Genomic DNA, 19120 nt, shown 5'->3' on the forward strand with positions numbered 1-19120 from the left:
CAATGTTTTCAGTCAGCCCTCCGTATCCATAGGTTCCTATCCACAGATTCAACCAACCATGGATTGAAAATATTTAGAAAAAAAATTCCAGAAAGTTCCAAAAAGCAAAACTTAAATTTGCCACACTGGCAACTATTTACACAGCATTTACATTGTATTTACAACTATTTATGCAGGATTTACATTGTATTAGGTATTATAAGTAATCAGAGATGACTGAGAGTATACTGGAGGATATGTGGGAGGGTGTGTGTAGGTTATATGCAAACACTACACCATTTAATGTAACAGACTTGAGCCATCCCCACGTTTTGGATGCAGGGGGTCCCAGAACCAATCCTCCTGTGGATACAGAGGGACAACTGTATATAGTTTAACTTTGAAATTCTTTAGCTTGACAGAATTTGAGAAAGCAAACAAACCCAGCTTTTAAAGTTATTAGCACTTTTCTTTTAGTATTTGTTAACTTCAAATTCTTATTTCCAATATTCTCACAAACCTTATCCAAAGAAAGAAAAGTATAAGTAGAATTTAATTGTTTCTAATACTGACTGCCAAATCAAATTCCAAATACAGTGTTATCACAACATGTAAAATAAAACACAGAAAGAACAAACCCAGATGAGTTTTCAGACTCTAGGTATCATGTGTTGTACTAGTCTTTCTGGTTTCTCCCCTGATTTTCAAACTGAACTGCTCCATCAATTAATTCTGTCAAGAACATCCCACAAAAATATCTTCAGAGAGACTACCATGGATCACCAAAGCAGTAAGTGCACAACAAAAGTCAAGCAAAATCTCAATTCAATGAGTCACTGAGCTTTAAAGAAAGTATAATTTTCTATAATTTTAATTTCCAATTGTGTTTTATTTTAGTTTCCAGTCCTTTGGTGGGGAAGACATCATTATGTAATCAACACTTTGCTACTGCACTGATGTAGCAGGTTGCACAGAAATAGTACCAACAGAGCTATGAACTTTCCCTGTGCATCTTAATGGGGCATTAACTTTAGAGCCTAGTTGTGAAAATTTAAATGCTAATACTGTTAGAGCAAAGAGTCCAGAACATAAACACGCCCAGCTTGAGTCAGTAAAATTTAACTAAAGCTTCATTTGAATTGGGTAGGCTACTACAGAAATTATGCTCTTTCTCCATCACCCTTTTGAATTTTGAAATAAAAGCCCTATACTGCTCCTTTTAAAGAATGACATTAACAGAGGAGAGAAAATGGAAAAAAGTGGTATGCTCCACTGGGAAGTATGTGTGTCAGAATCCTGAAGTATGGAGGTCAAGGTCAGTGTGCATACATAAATCATACAGTGTAAGGAACAATTAACTAGGGGACTTCCCTCGTGGCGCAGTGGTTAAGAACCCGCCTGCCAATGCAGGGGACATGGGTTCGAGTCCTGGTCCGGGAAGATCCCACATGCCGCGGAGTCACTAAGCCCATCCCATGCGCCACAACTACTAAGCCTGTGCTCTAGAGACTGCAATCCACAACTACGGAAGCCCGTGCCTAGAGCCTGTGCTCTACAACAAGAGAAGCCACCGCAATGGAAGCCTGCACACGGCAACAAAGAGTAGCCCCTGCTTGCCTCAACTAGAGAAAGCCCACGTGCAGCAACGAAGACCCAACGCAGCCAAAAATAAATAAAGTAAATTAATTTATATATTAAAAAAAATGAAACAACTAGCACAGCCCACTTAAAATGTCTATGCCCCTAACTTACAAATTGTGGCCTCTAAGTATCATTTTGTACTAAAAGGAACTAAAGACTCCTTAGAGAAATGGCCAATTCCAGGTCTGTAGCAGGAAATGTACAGGATGAGCCTAGAATCAGAAAACAATGAAGGCTATCAAAGACTAATATGGTTGAGTCAAAAGGTCCCAAGAATTAACCTGCATAAACTCCCACTGACCAAAGACTGGACAGTTTGAAGAAGAATAAGGATGATAACTACAATGAATTAAAACATGTCAAATTTGTTTAAATCCATGAGTTCATAATGAAACTAAAAAACAAACCCCAAATAACTTCTCTTTGGCCATCTTTGGAGGATAATAGTAAGCCATCTCATTATTTTGAAAACTGGTAAATAAAATGAAGAATTCAACCTTTAATTAAACCTTTTCAAAATTTTTTTTTTGGCTGTGCCACGAAGCTTGTGGAATCTTAGTTCCCCTTCCAGGGATCAAACCCAGGCCCTAAGGAGTGAAAGCATGGGGTCCTAACCACTGCACCACCAGGGAATTCCCTAATTAAACCTTTTCTGTATCATTTGTACCCAAGGGTAGCCAAATAGATAAACTGTCTTTATTTCAAGAAAGAATAAAATGATTAGAATATCGTATCACAAAACAACCACAAATGGATTGATGGATGTGGATCATTAATAGCTAATAACATTTCAAAAAGAGACAATTACATATTATATAAAGTGGTGTGTGTCTGTGTAAATCTGCTCCAATAGGGATGAATATTTTATTAGACATTGTTTAGAACTGCTTGTATAAGAGGATAATAAAAAGTAGACTAATTTGTAATGGATTTTTTAAATTGTTTTTAAGTTCTCTACAGACAATGTATCCAGTTATTGCCTGTACTATGGGCAGAGGCTCCCACTGCTTCCTACCCCCAACTGTGATGTACAAGTGACTATGTAATCTGTCAGAAGTACTCAAAACCACCTGTAAAATAGTTTCAGGGTCAGTGGGTGTTGGGAATCAAACCTGAATTCACCTACAATTTACAGGAAATAAAAAAAATAGAGAACCATGCTAAAAGATCACCATGAGAATGCAACCAGCAAAGTCCAGATTATGGGAAATTCTGTAGGACAAATGACCCAGTTTCTTCTAAAAAAAATTGTAAGGGGGGGGGAAAAAGTCCTAAGAGAGATGGAGGGGGAATCTATAATTAAAAGACTTGAGATAATCAATTACAATCTATGAGCCTTATTTGAATGTATTTGGATCCAAATTCAAAGTAAGCTTAAAAAAAAAAAAGAAAATTGGAGAAATGTTAAAAAAAAAAAAACTATGTGTCTGATATTAAGAAATATTCAACAGATTTCTTTGAAATCTGGCTAAAAGTTGATCCCCATCCTTTTGAACTTAAAGAAGAGCGGCAAAAAGCCAATGTAGAGATAAAACAGGATACAAATTCAACAGTATGTGAGTTACAAACAAAAGAAAAGGTGAAAAAAGCCTTACCCACAGCTCCAAACATCTATCGCTGGCGTATAACGCTCCTCTCCCAGCAGAAGTTCTGGAGGTCGGTACCACAGAGTAATGACTTTGTTTGTATAAGGGCGGCTGAAATGTAAAACATAACCATGACATAAATTTACAATGGTTACAACGGTTTCTGATGAAAAATACTTGTACAATTAAATGCAAATTAAAATAGCTGCCAACTGGAGACAGGATCATCAGAACAGCTCCATAGCAACCTAAGAGTTCAAAAGTAAACTGGACAGAAGGTGATGAAGAAATAACTTCCATTCCAATTTGGGTTGATTTATTTCAGTCTAAGGCAGATTTAAGAATTTAGATAGAATTTACTGTCTAAAATCTAGGTGGTAACACATTTAGAAAATTAGGGAACTCTGAGAGTTATTGCAACTTGCAGCATTCTAGCATATCCAAGAATGAAAAAGACTCTTTCCTATTTCCCACATGTAATTTTGCTGAATGACTCACCTCTCTTCAGAATTATAGAGCCGGGCAAGTCCAAAATCTGCTAGTTTGATCTGCCCACTGTAAAACAAAAATTCATTATTTTCATAAGTAACAACAGCAGCCTCCAAATTACACCTAAAAAGTCAAGTGCTCATTTAGGAGTTAAAGGAATTACAAAAATGAATTTTTAACCTCTGCTCTTTCAGTTCTACTCTTAATGGTCACTCTGCCAGATTAAGCCTCTTTTGACGACTCCACTATACAAAGCCTTAGGGAGTTTTTTTTGGACTACTACTGTATTTTTGGATTTGACTCCTTAACTAAATATTTCTTTTATTTCTTGGCAAACAACAGTGGCTAGAACCTGCTAGATTAAATACCTACTGTTGGGGAAAAAAGGAATGGGCTGTTTTAGATTAAGAGAGATTTAAGAGGCCTAACAACTAAATCCAATTCATAATCCTTGACTGATTCTGGTTTGAATAAACTAGCTATACAAAAGGCTTTTTTTTTTTTGGCCACGCCACGGGGCATTCGGGACCTCAGTCCCCCAGCCAGGGATTGAACCTGGGCCACAGAAGTAAAAGTGCCGAGTCCTAACCACTGGATCAAACGTAATGATACCTGTAATTTACTTGAAAATACGTCAGGCAGAAAAATAAAAAGGGAGCAAATATAGCAAAATGTTAATTGTAGACGTATTATTAATTATATTAGTGTCTCAACTTTTTCTTGTCATTCAACATGTTTCATAACAAAAAGCAGACTGCAAGAATTCTGTGGCTATAACAGGTTTTTCAAACAGAGAACATACCTTTGACCTGAACAAACAAGTTTTATGATGAACAAGGCCCCTCCTACCAACAAACTGCCATCACTTCCTATACCATGAAGAGACACAGGTTCTCAAACGTTATGATGAAATAAGAATTACTTGGAAAGCTTCTTAAATGTTTTCTGGGCCCCATTCCCAGAGATTGCTGATTCAGTAGGTCATGGTCCATGAATCCACAGTTCCAACAAGCCCACAGGTGATGCCAATGGTGCTGATCTGAGAACCACTCCCTTAAAGGGATCACATCCACATTTCATTCTGCTAAATATTCTGTCTTTGACAGTGATGTCAAGCAATATTTTAATAAAATGCAACACAAAATGTTGGGAAACTATTTAAAAACCATCATTAACTATTTTGGATTAATCATATTTATCTAAATTCTTGTGTAGTCTATTTATTCACATTTACAGTTTGCCTTACGTCTTACGGAATGAAAAGCCAATTCACCTTTTTTAAGGGACTGGGGATATCTCAGGTGCCTGATAGCTCAGATCAAGCAGAAAAGTGAGATAGAAGAGAAAAAAAAAGGGCTCTTCTAGGAGGTGCTCTTCAAAGTCTGAGCAATGGGACAAAATATTAAAACAAAAAAGCTACTAGCAACGAAATTTTACATTAAATCAACTCTTACCATTCCTAGTAAAGGTTATGGGCACCTTACCCACCTGTCCCAGACATCATCACATTTTAAGTTCGATTTATAAGCAAATTCTGAGAGAAGGAAAAAAGAAAGGAATAGCTGACTTGAGCCCTATATTGAGACAAAAAGCGTTCCTCAGATTTCTTGGCATCCTTACTTTGATCCCAAGACTCAAGGCAAGTCCTACTATGGCAGGACTGAAAGTTAAAATGGCAATAGATATACAGTTATGGAAAATGAGGCTAGACCTAAACATCACCAGCACCCACCATATTTCCTAATCCATCCCCTCCCCCCTCTCACTCTCAGTAAATAACCTTCTTCATTGGAAACAGAAGCTATCAGGTGGGACCTATTTAACATACTTTTACCTATAAACTTATTTACACCTCTAACCTTGTTTTCTCCTTTCCCTTCAATTACAGAAAAAGTGCGTCAATCTCTTTTCTTATTCAAGGATAATCAGTATTACCACCTCTGGCCTTGACCCTATCTCCTTTAGAAACTCATTTCTTTAAATTACTTTGGTTCTTTCTTGAATCTTCAACTTCCCCCTCTCTACTGATTTTCTTTTTGCTTAGCATTTAAATATGCTCAAACCTCTGCTTCTTTAATAAAAAATTAATAAAAACAAAAAGTTGAAGTCACACCTACAATCACCTTCCCATTAATTGTGCTACCCACCCACTTACCCCACACTTTCACCACTGACCTTTTAATTTTCAGATTCTCTCCTTGGGCCTTAAAATCTACTTGCATCACCTGACATCTATGACCACTCATTTCTTAAACCTGCCTATTTTGCATTCATATTTCCTTATTTTCTTCCTATCTGTCTAATCAGCCCCTAGGGTTCCATCTTCTCACATCTTTTCTATGCTTGATAACTCCTGAATCTACAATGCTAGTTTGAAACTCCCATGTGACCATATGCCTATTTGATATCACTACCCTGGATATATAACAGACATATCCAAAAGGGGTTTACTCTTCCCCCGACGCATCCTGCTGTTCCTTCTGTATTCCCTATATTGACCACTGTGCCACCCATCTAGATAGTTTCTCAGGTCAGAAATCTTTGAGTTAAAGTACTTTGATTCATTCGCCACCATTCACTCACTCATCAAAGTCTACTGATCTACCAAGTCCATCCTGTCCATCCTCTTCTAGCAATGCCTTGGTTAGTTCAAGCACTGACCATTTCTTACATTGTTCTTAATAAGTCTCTCTGCCTCCTGTCCACATGCTATATGGTGACCATTTAGTGATGTTTCTAAAACAGAAGACTAATTATGTCTCTCCTATATCTAAAGTAATTTGGTGTCATTTATACTTGTGTAATTAAGATAAAATAAACATCATGGAGCCCAACACTGCTCTCCTCCCTCTCGTCAATGCTTTCTCTTCTTTGTCCACCTGAGGACTCCTCTCTGGGCCATCTCACCCAGAAGTCTCTGTGTAGACAGAACTAAATGGGCAAGAGCAGAGGCTGGCTGGATCGGACTAGACCATGAGACTCCTGCATCCTGCTTAGCAACCTGAGAAGGAAATTCACTTTAGTCTAAAACCTTATCAGCTTCCTGAATATGGGAAGTCAGGGACAGAAAGGGGCCTGACCCACCAGAAAGGACACCAAGCAGGACTGCAGTTATTCCCTGGCCTGAAACATCCCCTAATAGAGGAGCAAAAGGAATAGAAAAAAGTATATTAATACTATAGTCCAGAAAGCTGCAAGATAGCCATCATCAAATTTTTGAAGCACTATTACTGTGGATACAGATTAACCAAGCCCAGCTTTAATGAGAATTGTGGTGGATCACAGGGATAGTGACAGAAAGGAATGACATATATATATATATATATTTTTTTTTTATAAGACTTTTTTGTTGTTGTTGTGGACCTTTTTTTTTTTTTTTTTGCGGTACGCAGGCCTCTCACTGTTGTGGCCTCTCCTGTTGTGGAGCACGGGCTCCGGACGCGCAGGCCCAGCGGCCATGGCTCACGGGCCCAGCTGCTTCGCGGCATGTGGGATCCTCCCGGACCGGGGCACAAACCCACGTTCCCTGCATCGGCAGGCGGACTCTCAACCACTGCGCCACCAGGGAAGCCCATGTTGTGGACCATTTTTAAAGTCTACATTGAACTTGTTACCATATTGCTTCTGTTTTATGTTTTGGTTTTTTTGGCCGTGAGGCATATGGGATCTTAGCTCCCTGACCAGGGATGGAACCCCCACCCCTCGCATTGGAAGGCAAAGTCTTAACCACTGGACCGCCAGGGAAGTCTCCAGAAAGGAATGATATTTTTAGTATCGTGTTTTGTCTCAAAAAGGTATTTAAGTACAAATAACAATTTTACAGTAATTTGTACAATTAATATAATAATGCATTAATTGTATAATTTTAAAACAAAAAATTAACCAGCACCCTTCAATGGCTGTTACCTGTAAATAAAATTTAAGCTCCTTAGCAAGATATACAAGATCTTTAAATTGGCTCCTTGCAACTGTCCAGCTTCATCTCTTGCCATTATGTGCTTCACTCTTCTTGCCCTAGCAATACTGACTCCTTTACAGTTTTCCAAACATAACATGTTATGTTATCTTCACATTTATGTGCTTTGGTACATGCACTCTTCTTTTGCCTAGAAATGTGAACCTCTGTTGTCAGTCTTTCTGATAAATTCCTATTCATTCCTCAAGACTGCATCTTCCCAGATGCTCCCAAATTCAAGGGGAAAAAAAAAAAGCTTAATAAATGTTTATTGAATTGAGCAACTTATTTGTTTAGCCTCCCTACTAAACTCTGAAATCTTCAGGGACCAACCATCCCATGTGGGACTTTTAGTGCTAAAACCAGGACAGTCTCAGGTAACACTGGAGAGTTGGTCACCCTACTCCACAAAGACAGGAAATATGTCATAACCATTCCATATTCCCATCTAAATAATGTTTGTTAAACAGAACTGATCCGAAATATTTAAAACAAAGGGTGCATCAGACAAAAATGGCTATAAACAGCCCACTACCTACAGAACCAAACACTGGCCTTATTCCAATGGTACCAGACTTGCTTTTTATTCCTCAGTATGTAGGGCTATCACCAAAGACTACTGTAACGCAACTGATATCACCAACGCAATTTAGGCAAATAGCCAGAGAGGAAGAAAGCAGATGATAAAAACTTCTGAAGAATTAACACTGTTCTTCACCAAATTCCTGTCTGTCTATACTATTAAAACCCAGGAGTAAGTGCTGGGCAGAAAGGTCAGTCGCCAACTACATCTGTGTTTACTCTGAAATTCGATAACTGAGAAAGTCTCAAGAGCAGTTAAAAGAGCACTAAACAAAGGAGAATGTCATTAAGAACTTGATGTGTGTTTGAATTTGCCTAAGACCACAGAAGTATTATTTACTAACTATGGCAAAAGCTCTTTGAATATTCCTATAGGATGTAAGTAATTCTCTAAAATGTCTGCATTTAAAAAAACCTTTACAATCCTACCTCTTTTAGTCCTTACCAACACTGAGTCTGGAGACTCTGCTGATCAGAGTACCCCTATCACAAGTTGTTCCTAAGGTACAGACATCAGATGTACGTAAATGCGAAAAAGTGCATTATTGGGTTTACCTATAACCCCAATTAACTAGCTGAAACTAAGGGTGTCAGAAGAGAGGGAGAAACAGATGTATATGTATGACTGATTCACTTTGTTGTAAAGCAGAGACTAATAAATTAAAAAAAAAAAAAAAAAGAAGAAGAAGAGAGGGAGAAAATGCTTAACTCATATGGTTACTGTGTTACCTGTTGTTCAGCAAAATGTTAGAACACTTAATATCCCGATGCAGGAAATTCTTTTTGTGACAGTAATCCAGGCCTTCCATTAGCTGTTTCATGAATGACTTGATATGATCCTCAGAAAAGTGCACCAAACCAGATTCCAACAGTCCCATTAAGTCATGGTCCATATACTCAAATACAAGGTAAAAGGCTCCTACATAGGATGAAGGAAAAAATTAAAAACAAGAGAAAAAGGATGCCGAAATAACAATGTGTCAAATATTAACATAATTTTGGAGTTGACCATAAGCTTTCTGGAAAAACCACTTAATTTTACACGTGAAGAAACTAAAACTCAAGCAGTTGAATAACTTGCCCATTCTAACAATAAATAACAGAACTATTTTTTGAATTAATCTTCTGACTCATAGTCCAGTGCTCTTTGGACTACTTATTTCTCTAAAGGGACAACTGCCCCAATTAGATTGTATAACTAGTCTTTTATGATCTAAATCAGTTGGCAAGTTACAGACCCCTTGGGCCAAATCCAGCCTGTCTATTGCTGTAAATAAAGTTTTATTTGTAATATACAACCATGCCCATTTGTTACACATTGTCCAAGACTATTTTGTAGAAATCTTTACCCCAGTTAACAGCACTCACATAATACGCCAGGGGTACATTTAGTATGAATTATTAGTGAAATTTATAGTACTTAAGAATTGAAAGAAAAATGAATCATCTAATTCAACTCCCTAAATTTAAAAGTAGATAAAAGGCTAAGAGAATTGTGAAAGATTTGAAATCCACATTATCTTTCCACTTTCAACAGGGTGCATGATAGAGGCAAATACTATAACATAAGAAATACTAGACCTAGTTAGACAATGATCCATCTAGTCTAAAATTCTTCTCTCAGTAACATAAAGGCAAGGATTCTTAGTCTAGGGGATAGGCTTCAAGGACTCTTTGAACTCTCTAAATAGCATACTACATTTTAAATACATGTGTATGCAACATTTTAAATGTATTTTTTTGAAGAGTGAGTCCATAAGATATTTTAAAAGGTTCATGACTCCCAAAAAGTTAAGAACCACTGCATTAAAGGAATATCTTAGCTTTAGCTAAGCCCTCATATGAATTAAGAAAACACTAAAACTGCAAAAGAGAGTGGATAAAGGACACAAATGGACAACTCAAAAAAAGAGAAAATAAGTAAAATTGATAGACATGGAAAAAAACTCAGAATATAAAGAATGCAATCCAAAATAATGATATCATTCATACTTCACCTATCAGATAAGATGACAATTTTTTTAAAAGATAAACTCAATGTTAGGGAGGATAAAGTGGGATGAGACTCACTGGTGGGACATAAATTATTACTATCTTTCTTAAAAGCAATCTAACATTAAATATGAAAATTCCTTTGACCAAATAATTCTACTTCTAGGAAACTAAATTAAGAAATAAATCAAAATACAAATATTTATGCAGTGCTATTATACTATTTTTTTAAACTGACAACTAATTGTTCAACAAGGACTGGTGAAATAAATTTGGATTCATCTATCTTTATGCACAGTCATTAAAACATGTTAATGATACAGGAAATTGCTTATGACAACTTATAAAACACCAAATACACTTTTATCTTGGTTATGTTAAAATAAATACAATATATATAAAATATAAAGTACTAGAAAAAAATATGCCAACATGCTAATACTACAGTGATCTTCTATGGATGCTCGTATACTGGGAGTGGGAGAGAAGTGACTGCCATTTTCCTTTTCTTACTTGCCTATGTTTTCAATTTTTCCACAAGGGGCATGCATCACATCCATTCATTCATTTATTATTTTATGATTAAAAAAATTTTTTTTTAATTTTTTGGCTGTGCCACACAGCATGTGGGATCTTAGTTCCCTGACCAGGGATCGAACCAATGCCCCCTGCAGTGGAAGCACAGAGTCTTAACCACTGGACTGCCAGGGAAGTCCCCCATTATTTTATGATTTTTTTAAAAAAGAATTTAAACAGTACATGGTAAATTATTTAAACAGTACAGAAGGGCATGGATGAAAAGCAAGCACCTCTCCAGGAGCAACCAATTAACATTTTCTTACACATCCTCACAGAAACTAGTTATACACTGCATTATTTTTATAATCAGAAAAGGTTAAAAAAACACACCCAGAAATATATCTAGTATACTTAGTTCTATTCCAATCTAACTTTCATAAATTTATCTAAGCAGGATTTCCTCTTTTTTTTAAAACTACTTCTACTAAACTCAAGAGGTATTACTCCCCTAGTGTTAATATATTTGAGGCTCTGTAAAGAAGTCCAACTTAACTTAATCCATTATCCTCCTAATTTTATGTATTTCAATCATATTCTCTGTTAACATCTCAGGCTATATTCACAGATGCCACCTCTTCACAGCTGCCCCTCTCTAAACTTTCAGATTTACTTTAATAAAAGTAGGCTGGATGTCATATATAGACTACTTCAAACATAAGTATGAAAACAACAAACGAATGTATCCCCCATAGACAAAAGTTACAAATCCAAGAAAACAAACCACTATGTGACCTGAAAACTGTTTTAGAAATACCTGCTTTGGATTTGAAACTGTATGAGTAGAAAACTACATTAAAAAAAAAGATGCATATAAATGAAGGATGTAAAAATGAGAATAACTGTCAAATCTGGGTTTTAATTTCCATTATTGTTATTACAATTTGTAAAAAACAAAAACAAAAAAAACCGACTTCAAAACGTTGGTTGGAGGAGAATCTTACATTGTTTATATGCTGGCCTTATTAGGTGTTAACAGCAGACTCTAATTTTAATGATTAACAATGATTTCTAAAAGTATAAGAGTACACTAATGACGAACGGACATTCTATAAAATAAGCACTGTTCAGCATAAGAACAATCTGTTAACATCTTAACTCTGATGTGGATTAAAGAAAGAAGCTGGACTTTAGTACAACTTGTTAAAAAATGCAAACAGGCAAACAAGCTAATAAAGGGAAATAAAATGTACCAATCTCCCATGCAGAAACATGATTCTTTGCTAGTACCTTTGTCTTTCTTGAAATCCAGCGCGTCTTGTTTATCTGTGACAATTTCCTTCATGTTAACAACACTTCGGTGGATTAGCTGACGAAGGATTTTGATCTCACGAATGGCTGTGATTGGGAAGCCCTCTTTCTCATTGTCCAGTCTCACCTTCTTCAGGGCCACTAGCTCTCCTGTTACAAAAAATTCAAACTGTTATATTACAATTAGCATTTTTTGGCCACAATCGTGAATCAAACAATATATGCTCTTGCTCTGAAACACAGACTTAATGCCTACTTTTTTTTTTTTTTTTTTTTTGCGGTTCGCGGGCCTCTCACTGTTGTGGCCTCTCCCGTTGCGGAGCACAGGCTCCGGACGCGCAAACTCAGCGGCCATGGCTCACGGGCCCAGCCGCTCCGCGGAATGTGGGATCTTCCCGGACCGGGGCACGAACCCGTGTCCCCGGCATCGGCAGGCGGACTCTCAATCACTGCGCCACCAGGGAAGCCCCTTAATGCCCACTTTAATGCTACATGGCAGATACTTTTATACTGTTTAAAAAAAATTAAAAATCCCCATGTTCCCTTTGTCTTTTTAAAGATTTTAACATTTTAATTCAATATTCTGTTAAGCCTAAAAATTTTGTATTATTAAAATATATCAATAATCCAACTACTTCATTTTATCTTCAAGGACTAGCCCCTTACTAAAGAGCAGCTGACAAATTTTATTTTTACCTTCTCTTAAATTCCCAGCAAGCTTATTATAAAACACTTACAATGGACAGAAGGAGGAAGGTTTTTAGACAGTAATAATTATACTATTCTTTTGGAAAATTTTAGTCTATTTCATAACTTTTGGAGACCAAATAAGAATTCAAAGTTTACTTTTGCTAAATCCACTTAAGACATCAGTACTGCTAAATTTTTAACCTTCTGACATCTAAAATTTTGTGGCCATATTTACCTGTGTCTTTGTCCTTGGCTTTATATACTTGGCCATAGGTTCCCTCTCCAATAATCCCAATAATGTCAAACTTGTCCACACAGCGTTTCCCCCAGTCACTTTCTGTTTGTCTTCTTTCTCCATAACGAGGACAACAAATTCTAAAAAAGGCAAAACAAAAATAAAAACAAACAAAAAAGTTATTTTAAAAAATTAAGTGTATTCCTTTCTTTCTTTTTTATTTATTTATGTTTTGGCTGCATCACACGGCTTGAGGGATCCCGATCAGGGATCAAAACCGTGCCCCCTGCAGTGGAAGCATGGAGTCCTAACCACACCAAGGAATTACCTAAGTGTATTCAAAGAACAAAACAGAATTCTTTTATGATGATTTCTCTGGCTCCTGAGTCTTTTATCAGTTTCTTTATTAAAAAAGCAGGAATCAAATGATATGAAATAAATAGTTTAAACAGTCTCTCACAGTGGCTAATCTCTCACAGATTTTTTTTTTGCTTCAGGAAGACGTAAGATCAAATAACAATAGATTTGCTACTTTATTGAGTACTGGCTTCCTCAGCCATAGAATGGGAAAATAAACCCTACATCATAGGGTTACTATGAAAGTAAAATATAAAACTTTGGCAATAATATGTGCTCAATGAATGGCAACTATTTTTACTACCAAGAGAAGAATGCTAACAATCTGAAGATCAAACTCAGATCCTACTACATTTATGGCATGGCAATTTATGTAGTTCAGGGGAAAAAAAATCCCACATCTATTAATTCTTCATTAATGTGTACATGGTTGACACCCTCTGAATTAAAGGATTTTTTTCTTCTTCAATACGCTAAGTATTATGAATTCAAAAGATACAGTGGGATCAATGTTCATGGTATCCTTGGATTTGGGAAATTATTCTTTTTCTAAAAAACACAACATGGTATCTATGAGTGTAGATAAAAGGATTTTATCCATTAAAATAAAATAAGATCTACATTAGGCCCAATCCTCTATAAGCCTACTGGTGTAGGTTGTGGTCCAAAGGTAAGGAAGAAAGCTGTAATTAAGGATGGGCCCCTCCAAAAACTCACTTTGGTCTCTTTTTGTATGGTTGATGAGGTGGTGTGATTGCCTTTGGTTCTGGAGAGTCTGGGGGAGATGGATCCCCACCAGGGAGCTCTGGAGGGAGAGGGAGGTCTGTGAGTAGGTGACGTGGCCTTTGTTCCTTCTCTTTCTTTACAGGTTTTGAAGGTAGAGTTTCTTTCGGACTAAACAACAGAGAGGAAAAAATGAAAAAGATCACAATTACTTAAAGGATGTGCAAATAAAACTTTTCAAAGATTATAATGTCTGGCTGTTAAAAGATTACAAAGATTTTACTTTTAAGGGAAAAAAACCCCAGTAATATAACATAAAGAAATGGCATTTATCACAGTTAAAGAGACTTGGATTTTGCAAAAAGAAATCTATAGTGTATTAAAAAAACAATAAAAAATTTGGCATATTATTTGTAGAAACTTTAATAAACTTCTTTAATGTTCTTCCTAAGTTTCTATTTGGATTTTTATTGAGATGAAATAAAATGCAGGAAGTTATAATCTTAAATTTGCAAAGCAGCACTGCAACTCACGAAGTCACCAAAACCGCTCCATATTTTAACCAGCAAAGATTTAAATGACTGAAAGCCCAGCAGTGCAATATTGGGTTGGCCACAAAGTTTGTTCGAGTTTTTCCACGTTACAGAAAAACCCGAACGAACTTTTCGGCCAAGCCAATACTATTATGTTACTAAAGATGTGGTGAGAAACTTGGAAAAAGCAAATAGTATTTTACAGTGTTTTGTAAGAAATACAGCTAAGCTGGAAATCAAAATAAGTGAAAAATATACTTATTTATTCTACTGGCTGGGAAGCAAAAGGCAACCATATCCAACCATCCAAAATGGATAAATAACCTTCAAACTAAAAATCTAAGGAGAAAGAGTCCAAGAGACTATTTCAGAATCATTAAAACACTGGTAGCAGAAGGTCTCTCATGATAATCAACAAATTTTAATAGTCAGTGGGGGAAACAGAAGGGATGGCTTTCCTGGAATAGATTAGAAAATTCAGTTTTCAGATCCAATTTTTAACCACCTCTATTTATGAGTAAAGGAAGGATTTTGTGCCATGCATGTCCTCAGAGAAGATAGTGCAGCATACTAATTCATGCCTACATATAAAACCATGCTAGATAGTCTTTTGTATTCCACAGTATCAGAAGTATTCACAGTATCAGAAGATTAAAAAGAATCTGAGAATCCTAACCATAATACGAACCTCCTCGTTTTCAACAAGTGGTTATTTAAAAAAAAATTCTTTCATGAATACTTCCAGAGAACCATAAAGAACAGATCTACCCCTTACAATGTATCTTTTTTTCATTTTTTTTTGGCTGCGTTGTCTTTGTTGCTGGGCGCGGGCTTTTCTCTAGTTGCGGCGAGCGGGGGCTACTGTTCGTTGCGGTGCGCGGGCTTCTCATTGCGGTGGCTACTCTCATTGCAGAGCACGGGCTCTAGGCACGTGGGCTTCAGTAGTTGTGGCTCATGGGCTCTAGAGCGCAGGCTCAGTAGTTGTGGCGCACGGGCTTAGTTGCTCTGCGGCATGTGGGATCTTCCCGGGACAGGGCTCGAACCCGTGTTCCCTGCATTGGCCGATGGATTCTTAACCACTGCGCCAGCAAGGAAGCCCCGCAATGTATCTTTTTAAAGCATACTGCTGCCCTCTGTGTGTGAAACACAATCCCAAAAGCTACTACTTCCTACCAATTTTCATCATTTTAATCTCTTATAAATCAGACAGAACAATAGAATCTAGTTTGTACCGTATCAACCAGAACTGGGGTAGTCAATGGAGAGCAAAACAATCACCTGAAACTTTCTGTTAAATTACTGATAGAGATGAACTCACAACATTATTATAATTTGCACTAAGATTTTTCTACCCTGGGAAAAAAGCCTGTTACCAGAAAACTCTTGAATCAAGATGCCATATACATTTTTTAAATTTCCCCAATTTTTAAGACATTTGGGAAAGAAAATTCCTAATTTTTCAACTAATGTCAAAATATTTTTTTATAAATTTCAATGACTCAGAAATAGATTCCATCTTGGTTCTGTGTCACTAGAATCAAATTATCTGAATTCTTTCACCATCATTTAAGTTCAGTCTATATTTTATATTTACACTTGTTTTCTCCAAAATTTACCTTATGGGTTCAAATATTGTTTGCTACTGTGAAAATGTACACTGCTTCCGAAAAATTATATGTTTAGTATGTTTATGTCAAGAAAGAATGAGTGGGCTTCCCTGGTGGCGTAGTGGTTGAGAGTCCACCTGCCGATGCAGGGGATGCGGGTTCGAGCCCCGGTCCGAGAAGATCCCACATGCCGCAGAGCGGCTGGGCCCGTGAGCCATGGCCGCTGAGCCTGTGCGTCCGGAGCCTGTGCTCCGCAACGGGAGAGGCCACAACAGTGAGAGGCCCGTGTACCAAAAAAAAAAAAAAAAAAAGAAAGAATGAGTGTTTGATGGGATATGTATGTACTACCAGTTCAGGGCGCACAAGTTAACAGAGGTCAAATTCTGTTTCAACGAATTCCAAATGTACCAAAAACCTTGGAATAATGACCCATAAAATTGCAATGCTTAACAACATTATGCTCTTTAGCCTTTAGTGTAGGGCACTCACTAAAATAAAGCTCTATATAGTTCTGAGGGTAGATGCAGAGAGCCTAACATATTGGAGCAGATACTGAACATCTAAGTCATTACTTGAAGATTCAGTACCAGGAAGTGCTGATCTACCCTATCAATATCAGTATTTCCTGGTTCTCCATTTATACCTGCAGATGGGTTCACATGTAGTGACAAGGCTGCATAGTGCTTGTGTATAATTTAAAAAAAAAAAAAAAAAAGTTGTCAAGCTCCAAGATGCTGAAATTTTAGAATCCGGAAAGTCTCTTGGAATTTACGATGCTGGATTTAATCTGTAGGTACAATCTAACACCTCTAATAAGTCTTTATTGTTAATAAAGAAAAAAAATGAACTTGCACATGAACTATGAGAAAAGAAATTAATTCTTTTTTTGGCGGGGGTGGGGGCGTACCACGTGGCTTCAGGGCTCTTAGTTCCCCGACCAGGGATAGAACTCGAGCCCCTGCAGTGGAAGCACGGAGTCCTAACCACTGGACTGTCAGGGAATTCCCGAAAATTAATTCTTATTAATTAATTTTCAAAATGTAAAATAAACTACTTTAAATAGATCATTTGGGCTTCGCTGGTGGCGCAGTGGTTGAGAGTCTGCCTGCCGATGCAGGGGACGCGGGTTCGTGCCCCGGTCCGGGAAGATCCCACGTGCCGCGGAGCGGCTGGGCCCGTGAGCCATGGCTGCTGAGCCTGCGCGTCCGGAGCCTGCGCTCCGCAATGGGAGAGGCCACAACAGTGAGAGGCCCGCGTACCGCAAAAAAAAAAAAAAAAAAAAGATCATTTATCTCCTTCCCCTTAAAGCAGGTTGTTTAAAAAGTGATTTATTTTTATAAACTTCTATTAAAAATTTCAGTGAATACGTTAAAAACATTGTATTAGCATTCTAGTAAAAAACAAGCATTCTATTACAAAAATCCTAAAATCTAACCTGAATGTTTACCCAGGTCTATTTACACGAGCTCAGTACTTTAAAAATACAGCCTTTAAGAATAATGTAGACTCTACTCAAGTCTGATAAAACTCCAAATGAACCAGGCTATCAAAAAAATAAAGAAAACAATATTTAAAAAACCCTATGTGGTTAACTGAAAATTTTTAAAAAAGCAGCAGATCCCCATGAACAGCTACGTTCATGAAGAATGTACTATATCACGGTGGATGTTTGGCAGCCTTTGCTTCTTGAAACCAAGAATTGTAGACCATGAATCAGAAAGGTTTTTGCCTTTTTGCCTAATTAAAGTGAATTAATTAAATTCACTCCTGCATTTGATACCTGGGTTAATACACTCCTGCCCAATATATATGTTTGAAAGAAAAATTTCATTCTTTTCCCAAAGGACAAATCCTCTAATACAAGCTTTATGTCATCCAGGTGGCAAATAATTTAACTACATGCCCGATGTCATTTCACACAAGCCCTGACTCTGACTCCTTCAGCAGTTTTACTTATTCAAATAAGCAATATTTAATGACTGCATTCTGTGCTCTATGTTTAAAGCACTGTAGGCAATAAAAAGATGTGTAAGTCACATTCTCAACATTTAAGCTCCTGAAGCCTCACATGAGAGAAATTAGAGAGGAATATGAGTCCCATGTGCAACTTTCAGATTCCTTCCTAAAAAGTTTTCTTACATAAAACTATTTTTTGGGACTTCCCTGGTGGTCCAGTGGTTAGGACTCCATGCTTCCAATGCAAGAGGGGCAGGTTCAATCCCTGCTCAGGGAACTAGGGTCTTGCATGCTGCGCGGTGTGGCCAAAAATATTTTTTTTAATAAATAAATATTTTTCATGTGAAAGATAGGTGCAGCTGGTACATGGATAGGGTGGCACCAAATAAGTAAATAAAGGCAAGAACAGAAAAACTATCTTGAATTTATAGTTTTATAGTGAAAAAATAAAACTGATAGTGGAAGAAACCTTCACTTCCATTTTTCTACCTTTAATAAGGACTGTAAAGTAAAATAGTTACACTTTTGGAATCAGAATAAATATATAACAATTTTTTTTTTTTTTTTTTTTTTGTGGTACGTGGGCCTCTCTCTGTTGCGGCCTCTCCCACTGCGGAGCACAGGCTCTGGACGCGCAGGCCCAGCGGCCATGGCTCACGGGCCCAGCCGCTCAGCGGCATGTGGGATCCTCCAGGACTGGGGCACGAACCCGCGTCCCCTGCATCGGCAGGCAGACTCCCAACCACTGCGCCACCAGGGAAGCCCAACAAAAATAATTTTTCTCACTTCATTCTCTCTCTTACACATTTTTAAAGATAGCTACACATACTCAAATAAGCACTGACTGGTCTTACTTTACCCCTCATCCACAATCTGAAAGATAAAAATTCCTATGTGCTTTCTATCAAAATTGTTCCACCTCTGGAAACCTGCACTCTATGCTGACGCATGGCAGGCAGGTTCATCAG

The 19120-nt window shown here is 37.3% G+C and overlaps 1 protein-coding gene across 6 annotated transcripts in view; it reads right to left on the reverse strand.

Moving 5' to 3' along the window:
• The window catches only part of CDK12 (cyclin dependent kinase 12), a 63458-nt gene that overhangs the window by 35974 nt on the left and 8364 nt on the right, over window positions 1–19120 (reverse strand). For all 6 annotated transcript variants that reach the window (XR_014014022.1, XR_014014023.1, XR_014014024.1 and 3 more), the window contains exons 3-8: window positions 14051–14227; window positions 12977–13116; window positions 12031–12201; window positions 8962–9151; window positions 3705–3761; window positions 3216–3317 (exon numbers count right to left, since the gene is read on the reverse strand). Coding sequence is in view for 3 of the 6 variants with exons in the window: in XM_081219752.1 (XP_081075878.1) it covers window positions 3216–3317; window positions 3705–3761; window positions 8962–9151; window positions 12031–12201; window positions 12977–13116; window positions 14051–14227 (837 nt within the window). In the remaining 3 variants the exon portion in view is untranslated. The remainder of the gene's footprint in view (window positions 1–3215; window positions 3318–3704; window positions 3762–8961; window positions 9152–12030; window positions 12202–12976; window positions 13117–14050; window positions 14228–19120) is intronic.

This window comes from Mesoplodon bidens (assembly GCF_964165515.1).
Source record: "Mesoplodon bidens genome assembly, chromosome: 19".
In the NCBI taxonomy this organism is placed as follows: domain Eukaryota; kingdom Metazoa; phylum Chordata; class Mammalia; order Artiodactyla; family Ziphiidae; genus Mesoplodon; species Mesoplodon bidens.